The sequence below is a fragment of the Sceloporus occidentalis genome, unplaced genomic scaffold (assembly GCF_023333645.1).
Source record: "Sceloporus occidentalis isolate IW3139 unplaced genomic scaffold, rSceOcc1.0.p SCAF_2, whole genome shotgun sequence".
NCBI lineage: Eukaryota > Metazoa > Chordata > Lepidosauria > Squamata > Phrynosomatidae > Sceloporus > Sceloporus occidentalis.
The window spans coordinates 111014726-111039152 of NW_028316982.1; the positions used below are offsets into that span (position 1 = coordinate 111014726).

Consider the following 24427-nt stretch of genomic DNA (forward strand, 5'->3'; position numbering starts at 1 on the left):
TAGTTAAGACTGTATTGTATTGCCGCTACTGGTCAGAGTAGGCAATGATGAGTACATGGATCATCAACAACTCAATAGAAAACAGTTCCAGATTCCAAAAAAGCAGGCTTCAAGCCATACAAGTCTAGGCAGATAATTTTAATTAATAATAAAAGTGATTTCACACAAATCAAAATAACCAGTCAATATCATGAACTCAACATTTATCCAAGTTTAACACTAAATATGCTTGTGATGTATATTAAGACACAGCTATTACAGTGTACCCAGCTTCTTAAAGAAACAAAACAAAAACAAAGTGGACCAGTTCAGGTCACACAGGAGAACACAAGAAAAATGTTCCATGAAATGAAGTGTGTAGCACACCACATGCAGTTTAAAAAAAACCTGAATAGTAACCAGAAGGACTGTGGCACAATAAAACTCCTTAATTTTCATCCTTTTATTACACTAACCTCACACATTCTTTCATGTAGACTTGATACATCCAACTTTACTACTACATATTACAAATGCCTCTTAATAAAGCACCGATTAAATCATGACAAGCTAATTTCAATGTAACTGCTTACCCTCTTTGGTCCACTAAATATTTTTCTTGTGTTTTCCTTAGACTTATCACCTTGAGAATTTGTGGATTTCTTATTGCTTTCAGGAATACTGGATAGATCTTCTGAAAAATCCAATAGCTCTACAAGTACAAGGATAAGATAAGAAATTAAACTGTATTTTTTTCATGCTTCAAGATGGAGTTTTATGACACTTATTTCACTGAGTCAAAGTGGACATTACTAATTTATTCATCTCTTTCAAATGATGGTTCCAGCCATTAAAACTAATGAACACAAGATCTTGGCGCTGTAGTCAAAATATCTAGAAGGCACTAGCTGATTTAAGCTGACAGCAGCAAAAAGCATTTGATAAGACTGTATGGGTCTTCCTTCCAAGCTTCATCATGGCCACATACACACAAAAAGGTTTAGGTCAGTTGAGACACAATAAACAGAGAACATATTACGAGATGTTATGATACTGTTATATCATAATAAGAACAGATGTCCACAAGTCAACTCTAGGCTTACTAACCACATCAGTTTGTCATTACTAATGGCATAGAAAAATAGTGCCCCTGCTATAAAATGGCAAAATCGAGGTTTCCTTTTTTATTTTATTTTTAAGTATTTTCAGGCCATGGATGGTTAAATCCATGGGTGCAGAATCCATAGATATGGAAGGCTGACTGGAATCTGGTTATTTGTTTAAGAGAAAGTTACCATTTACATGTTTACCTTTTTAAAAAAAATTACAACTTAACATTTTAAAACCTAATTGAAGAACATCCATTTTCCCCAGCTTGCTTTATTATTAACTCTAGACTAAATCCAATTTTAGTCCCAAACAGAGGAGAGCTACTGAAATGAATAGGACTAACGTGTCATCTTTTAGGGAAGCCGTTTTGATTTTAATGGGCGTACTCCAAGAGGAACGAAAATTAGATTTAGTCCTCTCCATCTTCTCTCGTGCACAAGGATATTCCATTTTCATCTCCTACAACTAATGACTCTTTTGGTCATTGGACATTTTTATATCCTGTAAAGGAATGGAATTCCCATTCAGGTCATATAATACACAGAAATCATGCAATGCATGTTTTTTTAAAATCCTTTTGCATCAGGAAACACTGACTTCTCTGCCTTTCTTGACCTAGTTCCACCTAAACTACCTTATTCTACGTGTGTGTACACACACACACACACACACAGCTCTTCAGCCAAAAGGCTATCGGAGCAGCTTACGAACTGTTAATTAGACATTTCCCTGCTTCCCTCAGGCTTACTTTGGTCAGGGGAATAAACTCTTAAACTTCCAAGATGCAAAAGTTGACATTCAGGCTGGATAAAACCATTTTCATTACATTAAAAAATGAAATTAATGCTCATGTTTGATTTGTAGATAATGTATGAATGTGACAAAACCACCACTTCATTTCTGTAAGACAGCAGGCATAGTATACTTATCATGAGATTTAACTGAAATAATTGCATTTTTAAAAATATGTCCATTAATTTAAAATTGGTTAAAATTAGACATTTTATCCACTCTGCTTCTGAATGTGATAGAGCAGCAGTTCCTAACCTGTGCTCCATGGAGCCCTTAGGGCTCCACAAGTCAAAGAGGTTGGAAACCCCTGTGCTAGAGAATAGTGAAAAGAGGCTTCATGCCATACTGGGCTTTGGATCAGGCAAAAGTAGCATCTCTTATTACGCCCGCCTACTATACAGATCAGCACATTTTCAGAAACTCCACTTCCCTTTCCAGAGTTGATAGAGGGGAGGAGTATACCTGCGTGAGAGTCCTTAAGTTTTACAAAAACACAAACAAGCAATTTTCACTGTGTTTGAAAAAAATGTGCACCAGCCTATAACAAACTACTATTTAATAAAATAATGAGATAGAAAAAGATATGATCAGCTGTAATTAAGCTGCAGCTACAAGAGGAAAATCAGCGCACAGTGCACAGCCTAATGTAAAATGTCTGATGTACTGTAATCAAGCAGTCTCGTTTCAGCCATTAAATCTGGTAAACCAAAATAATTATGATGGCAATCTGGAAGTGCTTAGCAAGCTTGATCAGTGATTATATCCCATAGAGATAAAGATGTCATTATTTAACACTTCAGACACAAAAAAATATACAACCCAGGTTTCTTAGTGTTCAAAGTTAATTTGGTGTGCCTGCTTCAAAAAACGCCACTCAATTTGCCTTATATTTCTCATGCACTCGGTTACATGATTTTAGAGCAAAATGTTCACACCCAAAAACTGAACAAATCCTTACAAATCAATCTTGCACACTTTACACTAAGTACAGTGGAACCTTGCCATACGCGGGGGATCCGTTCCGGATCCCGCCGCGTATGGCGATTTCTGCCTATGCTCGAGCCCCATTGTAAACAATGGGGCTCGTGCACGGCGGCGCGGAGGTGCGCGGGGCGCAACGGGCGCACGTGCGGCGCAACAGGCGCGCGCGCCCATTCAACTGAATGGGATGCGCCGCCCCTGCGCCCCGCGGCTTGAGCGCGTATGCTCAAGGCCACGTATGGCGCGCCCGCCTATGGCGAGGTTCCACTGTAATTTCACTCTAAATTTCCTTTAATAACCCACACTTTCTCAAAGTAGAAGATGGGGAAAACATGCCTGCTTAAAAATTTAACCTGAAGATACCAGTGTTGGATACTATTTACACAGATCTGATATCCAACTGACTCCCATAAACCTGCAGAGGGAATTAACAATCCTCCTTGCAAGCAGAGGGGACTCTTGTTGTATAGGAAGAGAGGCAATAATCCTTCAGATGGCAACCTGCCATGCTTATTAGTGATTCAACAGAAGACCCCAATCTTGAGTGGACCATCATTCCATGCCACAAGGCTACTCCTCTCTACAACAGACTCTGTGATAATTATTGCAACAAAATGCAACAGATTCTGTGATAATTATTTAAGTGCTTGTTTCCTCCTAACTGCTATGTTTCTGTTGAAAGATGCCTGTAGTTACAGCATAAAGTCAGCAAGAAAGAGCAGGCTACATGGATTAACTGGGAGAGAAGAGTAGAGTAGCACTCTAGAAAAAGCTGTTGAAGCAAAGAATGTCTGCCCTGACAAAAAGGTTAAAGGGATGTGCTTCCCCAACAATTCGGGGGGAGGGGGGACCCCTTACTCCCACTCTTGCCATCAGACAGCCTTCTGACACAATTAGAAAGGTTGCCACTTACACAAGATAACAAAAGTATCTGACCGCCTGATTTGCCAAATCAAATGGATCACCTGAATACTAAGCCAACTGTGATATTGAAGAAGCTACACATTAGTCATCACATTTTGATTTGCAGGACTGCTTAAAAATGTACTATTTTAAGATACTTGGAAGAGTCTTAAAATTCTCGGCTTCACTGCTTGGAGAATCAGAGGTCCTTCCAATGATATAGAGTATAGAGCAGCTTTACAACTTTTTGAGTTAATTTTACATATCACTCCATATGCTTTACAAAGGTGCTTGTAATGCTTTCACCTCACACTAGGGTGATCTGTCACAGCCCCCCCCCCCGGGGGGGGGGGAAGGATTCACATATAAGCATTTAACTTTAAGAAAATAACAATTATAATTTTTTAACATTTAATGTTAACATTTTATGTTTGGGACCATCCTTTTGGAAATTTAAGAATACAACTGACTGAGGGTGGGTTTTATAACCAGTAAAAGTTGTAATTCAGAAAGGAATTTAGTTAATATGCACTTCTCTCAATCAGTTAGTAAAAGCATCTCACAATAAGGTCAAAAATAAGCAGAATGTGACTCTGCCCAGTTCTGGACACCACAGTTCAAAAAGGAGGGTGATCAAATGGTGAAAGGTCTGGAAATCATGCCTTATGAGGAGACACTTAGGGAGATGGGTATGTTTAGCCTGGCGAAGAGAAAGGTTAAGAGGTAATATGATAGCCCTGTTTAAATATTTGAAGGGATGTCAGATGGAGAAAGCTTGTTTTCTTCTGCTCCAGAGACTAGGGGGTGAAGCAGACAGGCGGCAAGGACTAGTCTTTCCAGCTGTGATCAGCCCAGGACCACAGCGATCTGCCACCAGGAGCCCGATTATTTCTGCTCCTTTTTCATCTGGTCCAAAGGACTGAGTTGTGGAGCAGCTTCCAGCAGCTTTAAGGATATAAACCATGTGAATGCCACACCCCCAAAATGGCTGGAAGCTTTTGGCCCATATGCTTCAGGCTTAGGACACAGACCAACAGATGCAAACTACAGGAAAAAAGATTCCACCTAAACTTAAGGAATAACCTCCTGACAGTAAGAGCTGTTCAACAATGGAACACACTCCTTTGGAGAGTGTGGAGTCTCCTTCTTTGGAGGTCTTTAAACAAAGGCTGGATGGCCATCTGCTTTGACTGGGTATTCCAGCATGGCAGGGGGTTGGATTGGATGGCCCGTCAGGTCTTTTCCAACTCTATGATTCTATGGCGCTTTATAGACGGGCCCACAGAGGCGCCGTCGTCACGTGCTTTTAGACGCCCCTCGCACCTGACGCGGACGTCAAAATGGCGGCACCCTATACACATGGGCGCCAACATTTTGACGTGAAGGACGCCTAGCGTCTGCACGTCTCAGTGCCCTTGTGACGCCGCAAGGGCGCCATTGGCACCTTGCGGCATCACAACCGCGCCGGAAAAAAACACGCAGCAAACAAGGGCGGCCCTTTTGGGCGGTCTGTAAAGTGCCTATGATTCAATTTTCATTGGGATAATCTAACTGGATATGGCAAAGGACCTTTGTAGAAGTTTGTTCTTATCTCTGCTACTTATTTTCTGTAATTCTCTCCTACTCTATGATTAATTCATATTTATTTGGGAGACATCATCCCACAATGATTAACCTCTTTGTCCTGTCTGCCTTGCAATTCAAGTATACAGCCAGCCCTCCATATCCATCGATTCTGCATCCACAGATGTGACCATTCACAGTGTCAATTATGTATGTATGTATATGAATGAATCCAAAAAGCAAATCTTGATTCTGCCATTTTATGTAAGGGATATCATTTTACTATGCCACTGTATATAATGGAACTTGAGTACCCTGGATTTTGATATCCATAGGGGGTCCTAGAACCAAACCCAGGAAGATATCAAGGAGATACCGCTGTATTTCTTGCATTTTACTGCATGAATCTAGGATTCCCCATACTATTGAAAGTGGTTCAACTTATAGATATTTGTACTGAAACATTCAAACGTTAAGATTATAGCACCAATTCCAAGTGCACAACAGCACTGTCAGATTTTCATAGTAATTCTTCACCATTACCTTTACTGGCTAGATGTGGACCAATAGCATTAGGAAAGCCATAATTCCAAATGTTGGTATACAGAACACCTAGCTAAAAACAGACAGATAATTGCTATACTGACTATATAAACTATTCAGAGATTAATTTCATTTTGTTGTTACCTGCACCATGTTAACACTAGAATTCAAAGATACCACCATTTTAGTCTGTAGAATCAGTATGTAAAGAGATTTTATAGCAGCTTTGAGATTAACTAAAGAAAGAAGTTGGGAGCATGAGCTTTCGTAGACTTAAGTCCTGCCACAGGGACTGGCCTGTTTGCTCTATGTAGAGGGCTGACGGGCATTAATGACATAATATGGCATAAATCACATTGGAGGATGAGCGTGTGAAGGTCCCCCTAATATTGTGAGTGATGCCATTAAGTCTTGTGATGACATTTCCTGGATAAATGTGTGGACAGAGTTGGCATCTTGGTTTGTGACAAGGCTTAGTACCTGTGTCCCCCTCACGACACAGATGGCATATGTAGGGCATAAGTCTGTCCCTGGCTTACCACTCCACCAAATGCATCTGAGAAAGTAGATTTGGGTCTATGAAAGCTCATGCTGCCAACCTCTGTCTTGAATTAACCTCAAAGGTGCTACAAGATCTCTCTCTATATATACGTTAACACTAGGAAGGAATACAAAGTTGCTTTAACTTAATTAGTTTTGTTTTGTATCTTAGGCCTGCAGGCCTGAAGATTTCTAATATTTACTAGAACAATCTATAACATATTCAGAACTATGCCCACTCAAAATTAACATTGTTACCCAGGAAACTCTAGAGCAGGCGTGCACAACAAATGGCCCAGGTGCCACACATGGCCCGCCAAAGGAGTTTGGGTGGCCCACAAGGGTGTGGAACTATTTCAAAGCCCCTCCACTGTTCAGCCGTCTCCTGAAAAGAAGGTGAGGTAGGAGAGGAGAAGGATAGGCAAATTCTTGCCGAGCAAGGCTCCTCCACCATGCTGAGGAAAAGACAAGGCAGCAGAGGAGGAGGAGGAGGAGGATGGGCAAATACTTGCCCTACAAGGCTCCTCCGCAGCTTGGCTTTCTCCTGAAGCGAAGACTGGATGGGGATAGGTGAACATTTGCAATGTTCCTTCGCTGGTCGGCTTTCTTGTGAGGAAAGGGCCAGGCAGAGGAGGAGGATGGAATATTGATAATATTTATTATTATTATTATCATCATTATCATTATGATTAATTAATTAAAAACTATCAGAAGCCCAAATAAGTTAACCTATTTTAATCTTGGCCCCTTCCTACTGCCAAGTTGTGCAGGTCTGCTCTAGACACTTAATGTAAGCAGTGGGTATAGCCAGAGGCCGAAGCAGATGCTACTAACCCACTAACACACACCCCATTTTCCACAATACTCACTCCCACACATCAATCAATTCCATACACATATACTCAAACACTCACACCCTTTCCGCCACCATTTTCAGCAAATGCATGAAGATCAGATTAGGACAAGAGTATTTTATCTGCTCAGCACTAGAGACCATTTCTCTGTCAACTCAGTGAAACTGAGGAGGATGAGATGGAAACTGGGTGAGAAGCAGGAGGGCTGAATGGAGACCTCCTGTTCACAGGAAGTTTCCCACCCTTCAAATATTAATTTCTTCATATTTACCATTAGAGACTTTTAAAGAAATTCAGTACCTTGATTTTTTTCCAGAAAGGCAGAGGCAGTTACTAAGTCTGAGGATTTGTTCTTTAGATTTCCAAGACAGCCTGAGACACAGTACAATGCAATTACATGAAGGTTGTAATATTTTAATAACACTTTATAACCTAATCTTACCAACTTGGATGGGATTCAGGTCAGTAAGCAGCAACTTAGCCAGTTTTCTGGTTTCAATTTAACAGAAATTGCATGAGGCTGCTGTGGAATTCAGTAACAGTTTTAAATATTGGTAACGGATTAAGCACCTGAACCACTTCATACCCCATGCATTCTTCCACATATTAGATCAGTGATGTTTCATCTTCTTTTCCCCCTTTTCTAACATTTAGGTTTTATGTACCAAACTACCAGGGACTTAATCCTGACTTATTCTTACTGAAAGGGGAAAAAGAGACAACCAAACAGGCTCAGTCCCAATTTCATGAACAAAAAATAAAATTAACTTAGCATTTTGCTTGTATTGTAACTGTCAAGTTTTTAAGGATAATACATCTTCAAGAACACTTTAATAAATTGTTCCGTTTTCTAAAAAAACCCCAACAAAAACACATTTCTTTATGTACCATTAGTTCCCATGAATACATTTTACCCTATGGGGCCAATCTCACTCCAGTTCTACCTTTTGCTAATATGCAGTTAAAAGGAATAGTATTAACTTCCAATGCTGATTTCTTATTTGCAGTATACGCTGAGGACAGAAATCCTATTAGGCTAATGTGGTAAGCAAGACCCCTTCCATTGAACCTCATTTACTATGAGTCATATAATCTATCTTGGCATTTCATTTTCTATTTTCTCTTCCAGGGCTTTTTTACAGTCCAAAAAGCAACAGGACTGCCTAACTGGTTTGCTGCTAAAAATGTAAACTAACATTTGGGGTTCCAATATAGCAAATGTGTGTTTTTGGAATACAACATCAAAAAAATCTGTTTGGTTGTTTGTAATGTTAAATTACACATTTAGTTCCTGACTGACTACAACTTTAAAGGGGTACACTGGATCACAATAATGTTCATATTTTAAAGTAAAACTACCAATGCAGATCTAGTAAGTTATGAAACAAGGGTATCCAAGTAACATTACCTGGATTACTGCTTGATTGGCTGTCTTGTGAATAGTTCTCACTTCCATCAGAACTGGACTGAAGTGAGGAAGAAGATGGTGCTGTTCTTCTTTTATTAATTTTCCTTTCTAACTGCCGATCTTCATCATCATCCTCACTTTCACTTAAATCATCAAAACCAAAGTATTTAATTTTATAGTTTGAGCTTCCAGAGGTTCTAGATCCACCTTCACCACCCCCTCCTTCATCATTGTCATCAAAACCAAAAAATTCCAATTTGACATCTTTTTTGGATTTGGTATTGCTAGGTCGAAATCTAGTAGTAGCCTTTGTTGTAGCCATGTCTGCTTTCTTTCTGAGACGTCCTGCTTCTCCCAGATCAGTAGGTGCAGCTGTGGCAAATTCATCAATACGATCCATTGTGTCTTGTATTGTAACATTACACACTGATAAGCATGATGGATGAAGAACAGTGTAGTCTCTAGTCCTTCCAACTGTCCCTCTAAAACTGGTCCCACTGCTTAAAGCAACTTTTCTTACTGGGTTGAAACCATCAGTATTTGAATCACTATTTGCTTTGGCTAGAGGCTCAAGAGTGCCATCCAGTAGCTTATCAAAATTTGTCATTCCCTGTGATTTTGTTTTGTTAGATCTACAGTATGTCCGACAATTACTTGGCCTGAGAACGGTTTGCATCAGTTCTTCACTAATGGTTTCCTTTGGAGTCTCCAGTTCTTCTTTGACTAGATCTTCATCCTTGTTTTTTATTTCTGAAAGTGATTCATCATCAAAACCTAACAAATATTCTCCTCTTCGGGTATCCTCATTTTCATCTTCCCATTCATATAAGTCAGTTAATAATGATTCTTTAGGATGTGAGGCTTCTGATAACGAGTCTTTCTTCTCAATATGGGAGTCCCAAGAATCAGGTGATTCCTTGACTTCAATGTTGTACCTAGAGATTTCTGTTATTCCAGCATTAATTGTATTATTGTCGTCAGCATTCTTGTAGATGAAGTGACTGTTCTCATTGTCCTCACTAAAATTTTGTACTGTATCTACAAAACAAACACCAACAATCAAATGAGTACAGAAGATATACCAGAGATTTGCAGTTAACAACATTTTCACCTACAGAAAAGAAAAAAGGTACTGTACTAATAGCTTTTTTGTTGTCTTAATAGCACACTGATTTGATACTATAATCTAAGTTCATATATTTCTCTCTCTTGAGATAAAGAATAAAAGATGTCCATTTGCAAAACAATCTAAACAACTGGCATGGCTGAAAATACAGTCACTCCATAGCTCAAGGTTTTCTCTACAAAAACTGAAAAACAGATTTATGTAACATATCTTGGGCTGGTTAATTATATTTGCTACTGTAGCTCCACCCACATATATTACACTATAACTACCTGATAATTAAACATATATCAGTGTGAAGTAGAATGTTATGGAGCTGCCTGACACAGCTTTGCATATGACTACAGTGGGGCCTTGCCATCTACAGGCTTGCCATCCATGCATTTAAGCATCCATGGAAGGCAAGCCTCGTTGTCCCCAATGGTGGCACATGCATGCATCCACACTAGCACCCACAAACACATCACGCCACCACTAAGAACAATGGGACTTGAGGTCATGCATTTTTATATCCGCGGGGGGCAGAACGGAACCCCCCAAAGATATGAAGGTCTGATTGTACTCTTAATATTTTTTATCCTAAGGCCAAGCTACATTAACATTATTATGATCCAAACTATTTTTCCTATCATCAGCGTGGGGGGCACTCAAAATTTTATTTCCCTTCTTCCTGCAGCCCTCCACACTACCTGAAAACTAGCCCCAAAGATGTTACAGCCTTCTAGATATAGTTTTGGGGGCATACCAGGGCCTACAGTGTGGAGGAGGGTATCATTCTCAACCTGATTTTGCTGGATTCTATCACTGTACTAGATTCTGCCACTCCATCAACGTTAGTCCATCACTGCATCCGGCCCTATTTCATTTGGCTTTCATGGAATTTGTTTTATATTTTATTGTAGAACTATTATAGGTAGGTTGGAAAAATTAAATACTAAACTCAGCCATGCTTAGAGTATAGCAAACAAAATCAATGGAACATATCAGTCATGACTGCCTGACCTCAGAATTATTTCAATGCCTCTACTCAGAGCATCAATACATCTACACCAAGCCCAACATTTCCTTTCTAGGGTTATTTTCAATGGATTTCCCCCAGACATTTAGATATAAGCATTATGCATTTACCATTTTATACCACTGTAACGTTATAGACTCACAGTCTATGAATAAACATTTATGCAGAACTACAGAGCTCAAACAGATGCTTCACAAATATTGCTTTGTAACATTTAAATTACTTAACATTTTCTTTTGCACCAGAATTGTAACACTTGCATAGTATCACTGTTAATGATGGTGCAAAAATAACATCTCATACTAAATTTTTATGGCAATCACCAATATCCACTTTAAGAATTAGTTTAATCATAAAACAAGTATTAGGTTGGACAAATTTAACTGAAGCACTAACTCAAAGCTCATCTGCTTTCAAATAAATATATCATATATACTCGATTGTAAGTGTTAAGTTAAGGGCAGGTTTTGGGGAAAAATTATAGCTTTTGATATGACCCATGGATAAGTTGAGGGTAAAACTTGGGGGTATGTAACAAAGTAAGTAAAGAATGAAGCAAAGGAAAATGATGACATAACTGTTTGCGCTCATGCTAAAGACTGGATGGATGAGAGAGTGGGTCAGTGCTTCCAGGATAGACTCTTGCCTTCCACCAGGGAATGGTTTCTTTTGTATGTAAGAGCTAAAGTACAGTATTTACATTGGCTGGTAGGTAAGTCGACCACATTTTTGGGTCAAGTTTTTAATTAAAATTTCTGGACTTAAAGACAATTTGAAAAACAGAGATGACATTCAAGAAGAATGGGGTTGCACACCCTTAAACACAGGTCCAAAACACACTGCAGAAGTAATCCAGTGTGAGACCACTTTAACTGCCCTTGCTCAGTGCTAGGGAATCCTGGGATTTATAGTTATTGTGGTACCAGAGTTCTCTGACAGAGAAAGCTCGAAAAAATCCTACGCACTATAAGCAGCATCAACCATTCAGTAACAGAATTATTTGCAAAGTTATACTGAGAAGGACTGTTATTTTCATTTCTTCAAGAGTGACAATAAATTATGCAAGCAGAAAGAAGGGTGGGTGAGAAGATGGCAGGTGAAAAAGGCAGTTCATTCTGTTCTCATAACCGAAAAGTTCACATAGGTGTATTATGCATTCTCTCCTGTTCTGATCTCACCTAACATTTCTCATGACCCCACCAGCTCTTTTTCAACCTTGGTTTGGACCCAACAAACTCTAAACACCTCTGAGAAAAGAACTGGGCTTTCCTGCTTCAACCTAGGCCTACTGCCGACTCAATGCAAAACGCTTTTAAAGGTGTCACAGAGAGGCTGAATGAAGGGGAGATCATTCCCAAAGCCATAAATCCTTCAACCCCAGACTACCAGACAGCTGAATTAAAGTTAGTTTCACAGTTTTGGCATAATTCATGTTGGTATCTTCTGACTAGTTAGTAGCTGCATACATTTTATCTTCAATTTCAAACTATATTCCTCAGGAAAGGAACAGAAGTGAAAGGACAAGGTCTTAAACCACTATATTGGATACAAAGGATTTCCAGTAAAAATGTGACACAATTTATAGGTGCATTGGCAGCAAACTGGAATCTTGATGTCTATAATTTCAAAAAAGAAAGAACTTTTCCATGACACTCAGAAGACCCACCATTCCAGGTTGACAGGCGCTATTAAAATATTGAGAAATAGCTACCTTACATGAAGAACAGTAATTACCTGCAGATGACAAGTTTTCACATTCTATATGAAGGATACAGGATAATGCTGTGGAACAATCTTGAGGTGTGAGCCAAATAACCTTCCCCAAGACAAGAAACCTCCTTGGCCACATGACACAATTAAATCTGTGTTAGCCAATGCTTGCATTACAGTTGCTTCATTTGCACCATACCCTCCCCTCTTGAGGGGGGGAAGGCAAAGCAAGGTCCTTATAACTGCCAATTACAGATCAGAAATAACAGCAGGAATTCCTAGTGCTCATTTGCTTTTCCAAGTGGGAAGGCAAGGGGAAATAGAGAGGGAAAACTTTTTTCTAATCTGTGATCAAAGATAAAAGCAAAACTTAAAGCAAAACTTTCGTGTATCTTTCACCTACCCAAAGGCTGGTGGCATGAAGAGGAATCTGTGGAACAGGGGACAAGGAGAAGCCTGGGGAATGGAAAGGGCCATGGCATGATTCCCAGCAGGCTACATGGGGAAACCTAGCAGACTGAGTCAAACCTGGGGTTGAGAGCACTTTCTCCCCTACTTTACAGTATTTAGAGATATTTTGCATGTAGGTGAATGGAAACTTCACTTCAACTCCTATCAAATTTGTTTCACACTGCTAGTAATATAAATCAGAAGTGTCATGGTAACATACAATAACAGCAGGTACAAAACTTTGAACATATGCGGTAACAATAACTGAAATCAGCTAGCTAGTTCTAGGGTGCCCTTTGATCATTTCCAATCACTTTTATCAAAACTGCCTCTTTAGCAACCCTTACTATGCTAGCTGCTCTAATCTTCAAGTAACCTTTGCATAACCTTCAATCTAGAATCCTCCCAAGCAGCTGTTCTTAACTTCATCCATGCCATAACATGTTTGCTTTTTACAGCGTGATGGGTGGATATTTCATGGAAAGCTCAATAAGGTGATTATCATTAATATATTGTATTATACATTTTATTTACAGGACTAACGCCAACTTCCAATTGGAATAAATAGTATACACTCATCCCTCCACATTCACTGGGGTTAGGGGCATAGGCTCTCCATGAACGTGGAAAAACAAAAAATAACAAAAGCACTATGTTTTTACCTGAGAGAACACCTCTGTAGGAATCTCTAGGTCCTCCAGTGCAACTCTAGCCAATATCTGCCAGACATTGACCACAGAATTGCGCCGAAGGAGCTACAAATTCCTAATGGAGCATTCCCTCTAGGAATCTCTCAGTCCTTCAGTGTGACTTTTTGTTAAAGTTGATCACAGAGTTGCACTGGAGGACCTAGAGATTCTTAGACAGAACATATTAATAAAATCCATGATTAATCAAATCCACCAAAGTCAAATCCGCAAATGTGGAGGGACAAGTGTACTTCCATTAGCACAATAGGATTGTTCTTCTTTAACTGTGGCCTTCCACATTACCCAAAGATCTGCTCTAGAGCATTTTCCAGTTCTCCAGTGCAGAATTTGAGTACATCCAATGGACCTCTGAGTATAGATAGTCTTTCTCTCAGTTTCACTGACAGAATTACGTCTATCAGCAGAATAACACTGTTGTTACGAAAACTGATAGAAAAAATAAGTCACTATACATCTCTTTTAACTACACTTAGATACAATATGAGTCTTCCAGAAGTGTTTTGGATTTTAGAATTTTATGGATTTTGGAATAATTGCATATACATAAAGAAGATGGGGCCCAGTCTAAACATGACATTCTCATATATATATATACACACACACACACACACACACACACACACACACACACACCATGTATATATATATATACACACACACACATTGAAAGTAATTATATACATGATATTTTAATAATTTGGTGCATGAATCAAAGTTTGTATACACTGAACAAGCAGAAAACAAAGGTATCTACCGCCTCATCACTATGGACAAGATTTTGGAATATTTCAAATTTTGGAATTCTGGATAAGGGAGACCCAATCTGTATTAGCAAGGGCTGAAAGAAAATCATGTAACAACACAAAACTGCTACCTAGGTTCCCTACCTATAGAAAAACCTAGAGTCCCTCATGTTTTTTTGTTGTTGCTTTGTTCTTTTTTCAAATTTTATTTTATTACAATTCAGGAATTGTATAAAATGTTAACATCTAAAAACAGCAATGATCAGCGATCAGTTAGTAATAACAAAATAGTCAATCAACAATGATATGGATATGATTGAAGTGACTGACTGAAAGCAAAACAGAAGTAGGAATGAATAAGGTTGTTAGGACAGATGCTTGTAGTTGTCTCAGACTGCATCCACACTACAGAAATAATCCGTGTTGACACCCCCTTAACTGCCATGGTTCAATACATTCTTGGATTTGTAGCTTTGTATGATGCTTAGCCTTCTCTGTCAAAGCATATTCTGGTGCCACAACAAACTACAAATCTCAGGATTCCACAGCTGTAAGACATGGCAGTTAAAGTGGTGTCAATCAGGATTATTGCTGTAGTGCAGATGCAGGCTCAGATTCAAAACTAACATCCATCTGTTAGGCAACCATATCTGGTGGCAGAGGATGAGGAGCATGAACACATTCCTCTAGCTCTCCCATTTGACTACATAGAAAGGGCTGTATGCTACACACAGCCTTCCTGGCACCCTTTTAAGCTAAGAAGCTGTTTTCAATAGACATAACATTTCCAGAAATTCTAGAGCCCATGGAAAATAATACCACCTCCACCACCCCAAAAAAACAGATGGGTAGAATTGAATACAATATTGATTTAAAAAACAAACAAACAGAGGCATGGGATTCAGATTAGCACTCTTTGCACATTGGAAGACTTTTTAAAAACTTACACAACATATACTACTTTATATATAACTTGGATTTGCATGAACATATTGTCTGATATACAGGTTGAGTGTTCCTTGGGACTACAACCGTTTTGGATTTTGGAATACAGTCTGTCCTCGCCTTACGCGGGGGATCCGTTCCGGATCCCTCCGCGTAAGGTGAATTCCGCCTATGCTCAAGCCCCATTGGAAACAATGGGGCTCGTGCGCAGCGGCGTGGGCGCGCACGAGGCGCGTGCGCCCATTCAATTGAATGGGACGCGCCACCCCTTCCGCCCCGCGGCTTGAGCACGTATGCTCAAGGCTGCGTATGGCGCGGGCGCACTGTACCTATATTTGTATATACATACATAATGAGACATTTGAATATTTAGCATTTCAGAATTCTGGATACAGGAGACTCAACCTGTAGTAAATATGACAATTATTCACAATATAGTATTTTTACAGAACTTTCTTTTGTTATAAACAGACCTACAGGATCCATAAATACAACCAATACTTAAATAATAATAAAACTTTGTTTTTGGTAATCTGAAGAAGAGGTGACTCTACTCCATAAAATAGACAAAACTATGAGCATTAGTATTATTCTGCCTCCTTTAGATCTCTGTAGTGTCAGAACATGGAACACATTTATCCTCACAAAAAGAACTGAAAAAAAGAAACCAAGGACCAAATAAACCGCCATCTGGACATTTTGGAGGTCGTGCGTTCCAACGATCTATGCCCCCAAATCGCCCAGAAGTGCTCCAAGGCCACCTAAAGCAGTCCAAAAAGGAACAACAAAAAGTCACTCTTGCCGTCAGGCCATTCGGGTCTGCGGCAGTGGCCAGCTTTGGGACTGCAACATCCAGTTGCTGATGTCCCAGAGCAACTGGGGTCAGAGAGGCCTCTGGCAGCTCCCTTTATCCTATCTGCTTCACCCCCAAGACCAGGAACTGGTCTTCCTCTTACATAGGTTTTAGAAATGATATTGAAGCAATAACTGTGAACATCATGTCTGAAACATTTCATTTATCACTCTGAAAGGAAATACTCCAAAATGCATGAAAAAAAATTGATGCTGTATTAAAAAAAAGAGCTTTCTTTTATCTGCCCTGAATTACCCACCATTTAACTTTATAAGATGATACTGGGTTATAGTATTATTTAAAAAGACCTATACCTGTATTACCATGATCATCTTACTTTCTCACATTTTTGTATGCAAAAAGCCCCAAGAATTGTTGTTTTTTTCCAAGAGAGCTGCTCTAGGCCCTGACCATTTTTGCTACTCTTCTAAATCTACAGAACATAACAAGTGTGGTCTTGCTCCAGATTTGTGAAAGTCATTACAATATTTTTGCCGAGTTCCTCATCAACCATTCCTAATAGGTAAATTTCTGGTTTCATTTTAAATTTCAAATTTAGGATTTCTTCAATTATTTGATGTATGGAGATCCAGTAAGTCCACCATTGATGGTATAGTGTTCCTGATTCCTTTTGGCATTTCCAACATTGGTTATCTAATTATTTATATATTTTGGATTACTTTTCTGGGCAGAGACACTATCTATAATGCATTTTATATAATTTTCCTTAATATTTTCAGCTAATAAGTTTATTGTTCTATTCCATAACTTTTCCTATTTACCTAATTCAATTTTATGACTGATGTTCTGGTCTCGCCTCACCATAGAGTCCTTAATAAATTCCTCTTCTGTATTCCACTTTAATAATCTCCATCTTTAATTTACCTTAATTGCCCATGAAGTAACCAATGACAAGAAATCCCCCCAAACTACCCCTTAACTTATACATGAGGTGAACTTATACATGAGTATATATGATAAGTTCCCTTTTTTCAACAGTCAGCGCCTGCTCAGATTTGATCAACGTGTAAGTGAAAATCTATCCCAGTATGTGTCACTTTACACTTGCCTAACTGAGCCTCATACAGCATTTTAATGCTTATTGTCCCAGTTTGGTAAGATCCTTCTTGAGTTTTTTAACAGACTTTTCATTTTAATTGTTCTAAATAATTTGGTGTCATATTCAAGTTTGACCACACCACTGCTTATCCCAGACTCCAGATTAATGTGAACAAGATACAAACCACTACCCACAATACAGATCCTTCCAAACAGTTATTATCATCAAAGCCATATTGATTTGAGGAGAGGGAGGGCACAGAAAGCTATTCATGTTTCAATTTTTCCTCTATGTCTCCGACTGATGCAGTAACTAAGGATGGCATCTCTCCTCTAGATGCCTGCTTGGCGTCAGTAATGGGCTGGATGAGGGAGAACAAACTCAGTGTGAATCCAGGGAAAACGGAAGTACTGGTGATAGGTCAATACAAGGTGTTGGTTTTGACCTATAAAGCCCTAAATGGCTTGGGCCCAGGGTACTTGGAGGACCGCCTCTCCCCATATAATCCACCCCGCACACTCAGAACATCCGGGACTAAATTGTTGGAGGTACCTAGGTCTAACCTTACTCAGACCTCACAGAGGGCTTTTACTACTGCTGCCCCTCTACTTTGGAATAAGTTCCCTGCAGAGCTTCGCTCCGCCGCCTCATTAGCTGTTTTCAAAAAACAGCTGAAAACATATCTATTCCGGCTGGCCTTCCCACCTTAATTTGTTTTCCTATTCTCCCTGCCCCTTTTTCCCTTCTGACCCTGGATCGATGTACCTTTTTGCATTCTTCCTCTGCCCCTGATATGTGTATTTTTCTATTCCACTGTTTCCTGTTCCTGTTTTTTGTAGTAATGGTTTTAATTGTTATATTGAATTTTTAATCTGTATTGAAATGTTTTTTATAAATTTTGTAAGCCGCCCTGATCATTTCCATGGAAGGGCGGGGTAGAAATAAAATTTATTATTATTATTATTATTATTATTATTATTATTGAAAAGTATTATATTTTTCTACAGAGAACAAGTTCTGTCAGGAGGCAAATTTTAAGTAGACTCTTCCCAACTGCCACATCCAAGCACTATCAACCCAGAAGACATGATAAAGCCCATTCTGGCATTTCTTAGAAGCTGATCTCTCCAGAGCCTTGATATTCAGCAAAACAACAGTTTTTATATTGTTGCATAAACTATTAACTTGATATATCTTTAAGAAAGAACATCTACAATAGCTTTAATTGCTTAACCAAGCAACGTTGCTATTCAACATGAAAATGACAGGAACTATGGTAACATTCTACTCATGGCTCAATTACACTGTAGGTATTCACAGAAAAAGTAATTTCATAGATCACCCTAAGCCACAGTTTTGCACATGAATGAACCATAGCAAGTCTCATAGCCAGTCCTTCTGCATTAAGTTCAGAAGTATTTGTTTCTGCTTTCCATTAACAACAGTACAGCCAGCTGAATAATCTGCATCTGAACCTGATATTAATCTTAAATGTGGTTAATTAAAATAAGCCTACTTCTAACTATGGTTTGAAATTGGCTTGCTTGAAACTAAGCATACTACACATGTTAACAGTTTGTTAGTGGGGAGAAAACTTCATAAAGCAAAACACATGTACAGGAAGGACAGAACATACACTTAAGGCTGTCTATGGCCCCATAAAGACAGGCCAAAATAAAGTTGCTTCGGGTCACTTTGGAGGTATGTTGTTTAAATGATGCATGCATCTTAAGAGTCTGGAAGCTGCACCAAAGCCATGCTCCAGTGCTTAGGACTAGATTGTGGCTCTGGCATGGCTGCCAGACTCTTTGGACGCATGCATCATTTAAACAGCATACCTCCAAAGTGACCCGAAGCAGCTTTATTTTGGCCTGTCTATATGGGGCCTATGTTATGTCACACTAAGGGATGGGAATCATCCACCTTGCCAAATGCTGATGAACTGCAACTCTCCAGCATGCTTCACCACTGGCTATGTTGCCTAGAGCTGCTGGTAGCCAATAACATCTAGAGCAATGGTTCCCAACCTTTCTAATGCCGCGACCCTTTAATACAGTTCCTCATGTTGTGGCGACCCCCAACCATACAATTATTTTTATTGCTACATGCAAATATGTGTTTTACGATGGTCTTAGGCGACCCCTGTGAAAGGGTCGTTCGACCCCCAAAGGGGTCCCGACCCACAGGTTGGGAACCACTGATCTAGAGGATGCCATGATTTCCAGTGTCAAGCTAAGTGAGGCTTCAGTATAATGTGCAAACACAGCCCAAACTATGATTTAGTGTGATGTAAAAATACAACTCTTAATAGTCAAGTAAAATGCCCCCTCTGAAATTCCAACTCATTGATACCAGTTATAAGGAAAGAGCAGCAGAGCCAATGAACTCAAAAGTTATTAGCATAGTTGTCTGAAATTCAAATTGCTGAGGGTGCTACATTTCTGAAGTGAGTCAGGTTCCTCAAGATGCCCAACCATCTATTTAAGATAATAACTTGTCAACCATTTCCTCAATCATAACTTTAAAATATCACATTTAGAGAAACCACTTAATCATGCAAACATATATGTAGACTCAATTTGATTATCTATGAAGGTACGTGCCTAGTGAACAAACACTTGTTATGTTATGAAGTATTACCCTGTGGGATTCCATTTAAGTTCACCAGAGATTTCTGGTAAACACGATCTGTTTTTCTTCCTTTCTTGAGCAGGTGGATTTTGCTAATGAATAATATTACTACCCTATGATTTTCATCTGACACATTTCTCCCATTGTAACTAAGGCCTGTTACAGACTGTCAAAATAAAGCTGCTTCGGGTCTCTTTGGAGGTATGCTATTTTAAATGATGCATGGGTCCTAAGAGTCCGGAGGTTGCGCCAAAGCCACACTCCATTCCTAAGCACTGGAGTGCAGCTTTGGTGCAGCTTCCAGATTCTTAGGGTGCATGCACATTTAAACAGCATACCTCCAAAGAGATCCGAAGCAGCTTTATTTTGGCAGTCTGTAACAGGCCCATATTTCTTCAACTTTTATGCACAGGAGTTTCATAAATTGGTTACATGAAACAAACAAAAAAGTGTAAGCCATAAACTCACTATAACAACTACTCAGCTGAGCAAAACTATGCAATCACATGCAAGTGAGGCCTCTGTTTCCCTTGCTTCAACATGAACACAAATAGTAGTGACTCCCAGAATTCATCTACAGCTGAAACATAAAGGTTTCAGGTGACTCCTAGAGCTTTTTAAAAGCAGGATAGACAAGTTCCCACTTTGCATGTGACAGGAGCAGTCTGCATCAATGATATTTCTGCATTTGCAGCTTCTCTGAATATGCAGAATGGTTCTTCAGATAAAAGTGTTTTCAAAAGAGAGACTATTCACATTTCTTTGTCTTTAAAAATTGAACAAACTACTAATATTCACATTATCATAATTAAGCTGGTGGAGTTTTATTTTTTAAAAAAATATTTTTATTAAGTGAGTAGAGTTTAAAAACTGTTATATGATTATACTGTATTTTGAAAAATTAACTTTTTTCAGCAATTTACCAAATTGTACACTGAATATACTACGTTGCAGGACTGCTATAAGGACTGCTAAAATAGCGAACATGAAGTGCCTTATACAAAAGATAAATGCTGAATATTTAAATGCATACTTAGAATTCTACCATGTGAATGAAATAAACCTATATTTACAAACATACAGTAGTCAAGAACAAAGGAGTGGGTACAATGTTTGGTGATATTCTGAGAAAATATCATTTCTTAAACATTTCCCAAACATCCAAATAACGGGGAAAGCCTTACATCCTGTTTACCAATAACAAATTCATTCTACTAGCATGGCTCTTTACTTTCCTAAAATAACACCATCCACATATGAGAAAAGTATCAGAAGGCTTGGAGTAACCCCAAAGGTTTGCAAGGGTTTTTAAAAAAAGAAGTGGGGAAAAAATATCAAATGGGATAAAACTCAAGCAGCAGCCAATGAAAGTTGATGTTGCTGGATGGACAAGGAATACAGACATGACTTTCTTTCTTTCTTTCTTTTTTAGGGGAAATAGACAAATAACCACATGGAAACCCATTGGAAGGGCTTGGGCAAGTCACATTGACTCAGAGATGCTATTCCCAAAATCAGCACCAGACTTTTTGGCACTGAATTTCTCTAAACTGGCTGAAATAGGAGCAGAAACAGTGTCAATAAGCTATATTCTGTACAAGAATACAGGAAAACAAGTGTCCCTTTTCAATAGATGGCTTCCGATACTTTTAGCAGCAACTTTAAGATACTAGGATTAAAAGAATTACAAACATTTCCAAGGATGGCACAGTTGTGTCTGTGTCTCATTACCTCTTTCAATTCTATACACAAAAGTAAGTACCACAAAAAATTGTTGGACCAGCTGTGGAGGCTGTAGGTAGCCCTGTACTGGAATGCCAGCCTGAAATATATGATACATAACATTTTATTTATATCCCACCTTTCCCCCAATATGAGGACTGAGACTTTAAGCCTGTGAAAGTGTTTGTTGGTATTTTACTCACTGTGCAGAATCACTGCATGCAATTTATTTATAAAGTATCTATTTGTTCTATTTGTGTTCTATAAACAACGAAGCCCACATTTTATGTCTCATCTGCAGATATAACTAATTTTATTTTACTTACAAAAGCTTGTTTTATAAAAGAACTCCTTGTTGTTTGGATTTTAAGATAGTCATTAATACCATATAAAGTGAATAAAGTGAAAACAGATTTGATCAAACACTCTAACTCAAATATAAGAGTTTTCTAAAGGTTTCTCCCCTTTCCCTCTCACAAACACCCAGGACATGGAGAAATTTAAGCTGTGGGTCAGAGGTAAGCAACTATAACTGGTGAAAAATGTTTGGAAGGCTAACTATTAACTCTCAACACAACTATTTTATCCAAGCATACCTGCAATGACAGGAACAGCACTGTTGCCTTTGATTTTACCATCCTCCATGATCCATTTGATGGACAGCATGTCTTCATTGACGGACTGAGTAATTTTGCTATTTGATTCAAGTGCAGAAGTGAAGTCTCCAGACTGAGATGCTTCAACAGACTCCAACTGGGAAGAACCTTTAGCCTGTGACACGTTCTTTGAAGATACTGGCAGCGATTCTTCATCGCTGTCAAATCCAAATGGATCTTCTATTACTTCCTCTTCTACTTTGGGTTTTTTAGGAATTTCAGAAATGTCTGGCTTGATGTTGGGCCTCTTCTGTCCTAGCTTGGCCATAAAGGTAGTTTCTCCCCATTTTGTACTAAGGGTGGTCCGTTTGTTGGAAAAAACTTCATCAAATTTTGAACTGCCATTGCCCCCTTTTCTGCTATACGTCTTCCCAAACCTGGATGTCATTTTGACACCTGTTTCATATTCTCTGTTGAAAGAAAATATATTTTAGAAGATAGACAAGAAAAAAAAATCAAAACAGAATAGCATACACAAATTTCTTTCTGTTTTAACAATTATTACAAATGCTCAGATCACGTTTATAAAACATTTGAAGTAAACAATTGTGACAGAAACATAGGGTCTGAACTGACAGGCCAAAATAAAGCTGCGTCAGGTCACTTTGGAGGTATGCTGTTTAAATGACACATACATCTTAAGAGGCCAGAAGCTGCACCAAAGCTCCACTCTAGTCCTTAGGACTGGAGCATGGCTTTGGTGCAGCTTCTGGCCTCTTATGACGAATGCAGCATTTAAAAAGCATACCTCCAAAGTGACCCAAAGCAGCTTTATTTTGGCCTGTCTGTTCAGGCCCAATATTAGATAAATTAGTCATTTAATTTCTCCCTCAGCCCAGGTTCCATCACCGAACTGTGCCTAAGTAAATCTGTTTTGAAGAACATTGCAAGTTTTACTGGACTCCAGACTGTACCACCAACTCATATACTATGCCGACTGAAGATGATAAAAACTGTAATATAACATATTTACAAGGCACCAGATAAGGGAAAGTTGCCTTAATTATTAAATGATTTTCCTCAGGATATTTTTTAATAACAATAAACATATTAGAACATTTTAATCAAGTCTTAAACAAGCCAGGTCTGAAAATCCTAAACCTGAGCCATCCATAAGTGATTCCAATGTTAAATAATGGTGAAGGGGCTCCTAGGCATCCTACTTCTATTGTTTCACGGTGTCTGTTTTAGATTGCAACCCCTAAGAATATGGACATAATTATTCTTTGAAAAGGGCAACATATGATGGTGCTTTAACAATTTATGGTTAACATAAATATTAATAATAGATATTAGCAGTGTTAAAGACTGGTTATTAACCGATTAATAACAAATATACAGACATCTCTCTTTGGCTGTAATCACTTCTAAAATACAGTGCGCCCGCATCATACGTGGGTGCGCTTTACGCGGTCTTCAGCTTACGCGCTCAAGCCACGGGGCGCGCGCAGGGCAGAAGGGGCGGCACGTCCCATTCAATTGAATGGGCGTGCGTGCCTGTTGTGCCCCACGCGCCGCCACACTGCCATGCTGCCGCGCACGAGCCCCATTGTTTCCAACTGGGCTTGAGCATAGGCGGAATTCGCCTTACGAGGAGGGGTCTGGAACGGATCCCCCGCGTAAGGAGAGGGCGGACTGTATGTAACATCAGAGACTTGCTCCCTCACTGTCGTGTCCAAACTATGCAGCTTTGGTCATCGCTGACCAGAAGGCCTATTCTCCTTGAGGTCTGAACCACAGCTATGATGATGATGCTCTTTTGGCTCTACTGCAGGACTATCAGCACAGGCATTAAGGAACAAACGTTTCCCCAGTACCAACACATATGTATCTAAGATAAATATGTATGTGTGTGTATGTATGATATTAAAGTACACTTGCCCTTCCATATTCGCTAGGGTTGGGGGTTCAAGACCCCCGTGAATATGGAAAAACCAGAAATAACAAAAACACCATATTTTAACCTGAGAGGACATCTCTCTAGGGATCTCTAGGTCCTCCGGTGCAACTCTGTGTTCAATGTCCGACAGATGCTGACCATAGAACTGCGCTGGAGGAGCTACAAATACCTAGCAGAGCATTCTCTCTTGGACTCTCTAGGTCTTTCAGTGCTACTTTTAGTTAAAGTTG

General features: G+C 39.2%; 1 protein-coding gene across 5 annotated transcripts in view; it reads right to left on the minus strand.

The window, feature by feature from the left end:
• The window catches only part of WAPL (WAPL cohesin release factor), a 68240-nt gene that overhangs the window by 38238 nt on the left and 5575 nt on the right, over nt 1-24427 (minus strand). For 4 of the 5 annotated variants that reach the window (XR_016280106.1, XR_016280105.1, XM_089510592.1 and 1 more), the window contains exons 2-5: nt 22238-22707; nt 8674-9711; nt 7566-7637; nt 573-691 (exon numbers count right to left, since the gene is read on the minus strand). Coding sequence is in view for 3 of the 5 variants with exons in the window: in XM_089510592.1 (XP_089366718.1) it covers nt 573-691; nt 7566-7637; nt 8674-9711; nt 22238-22685 (1677 nt within the window). In the remaining 2 variants the exon portion in view is untranslated. The remainder of the gene's footprint in view (nt 1-572; nt 692-7565; nt 7638-8673; nt 9712-22237; nt 22708-24427) is intronic. The other variant, XM_089510593.1, reaches the window with a different exon arrangement.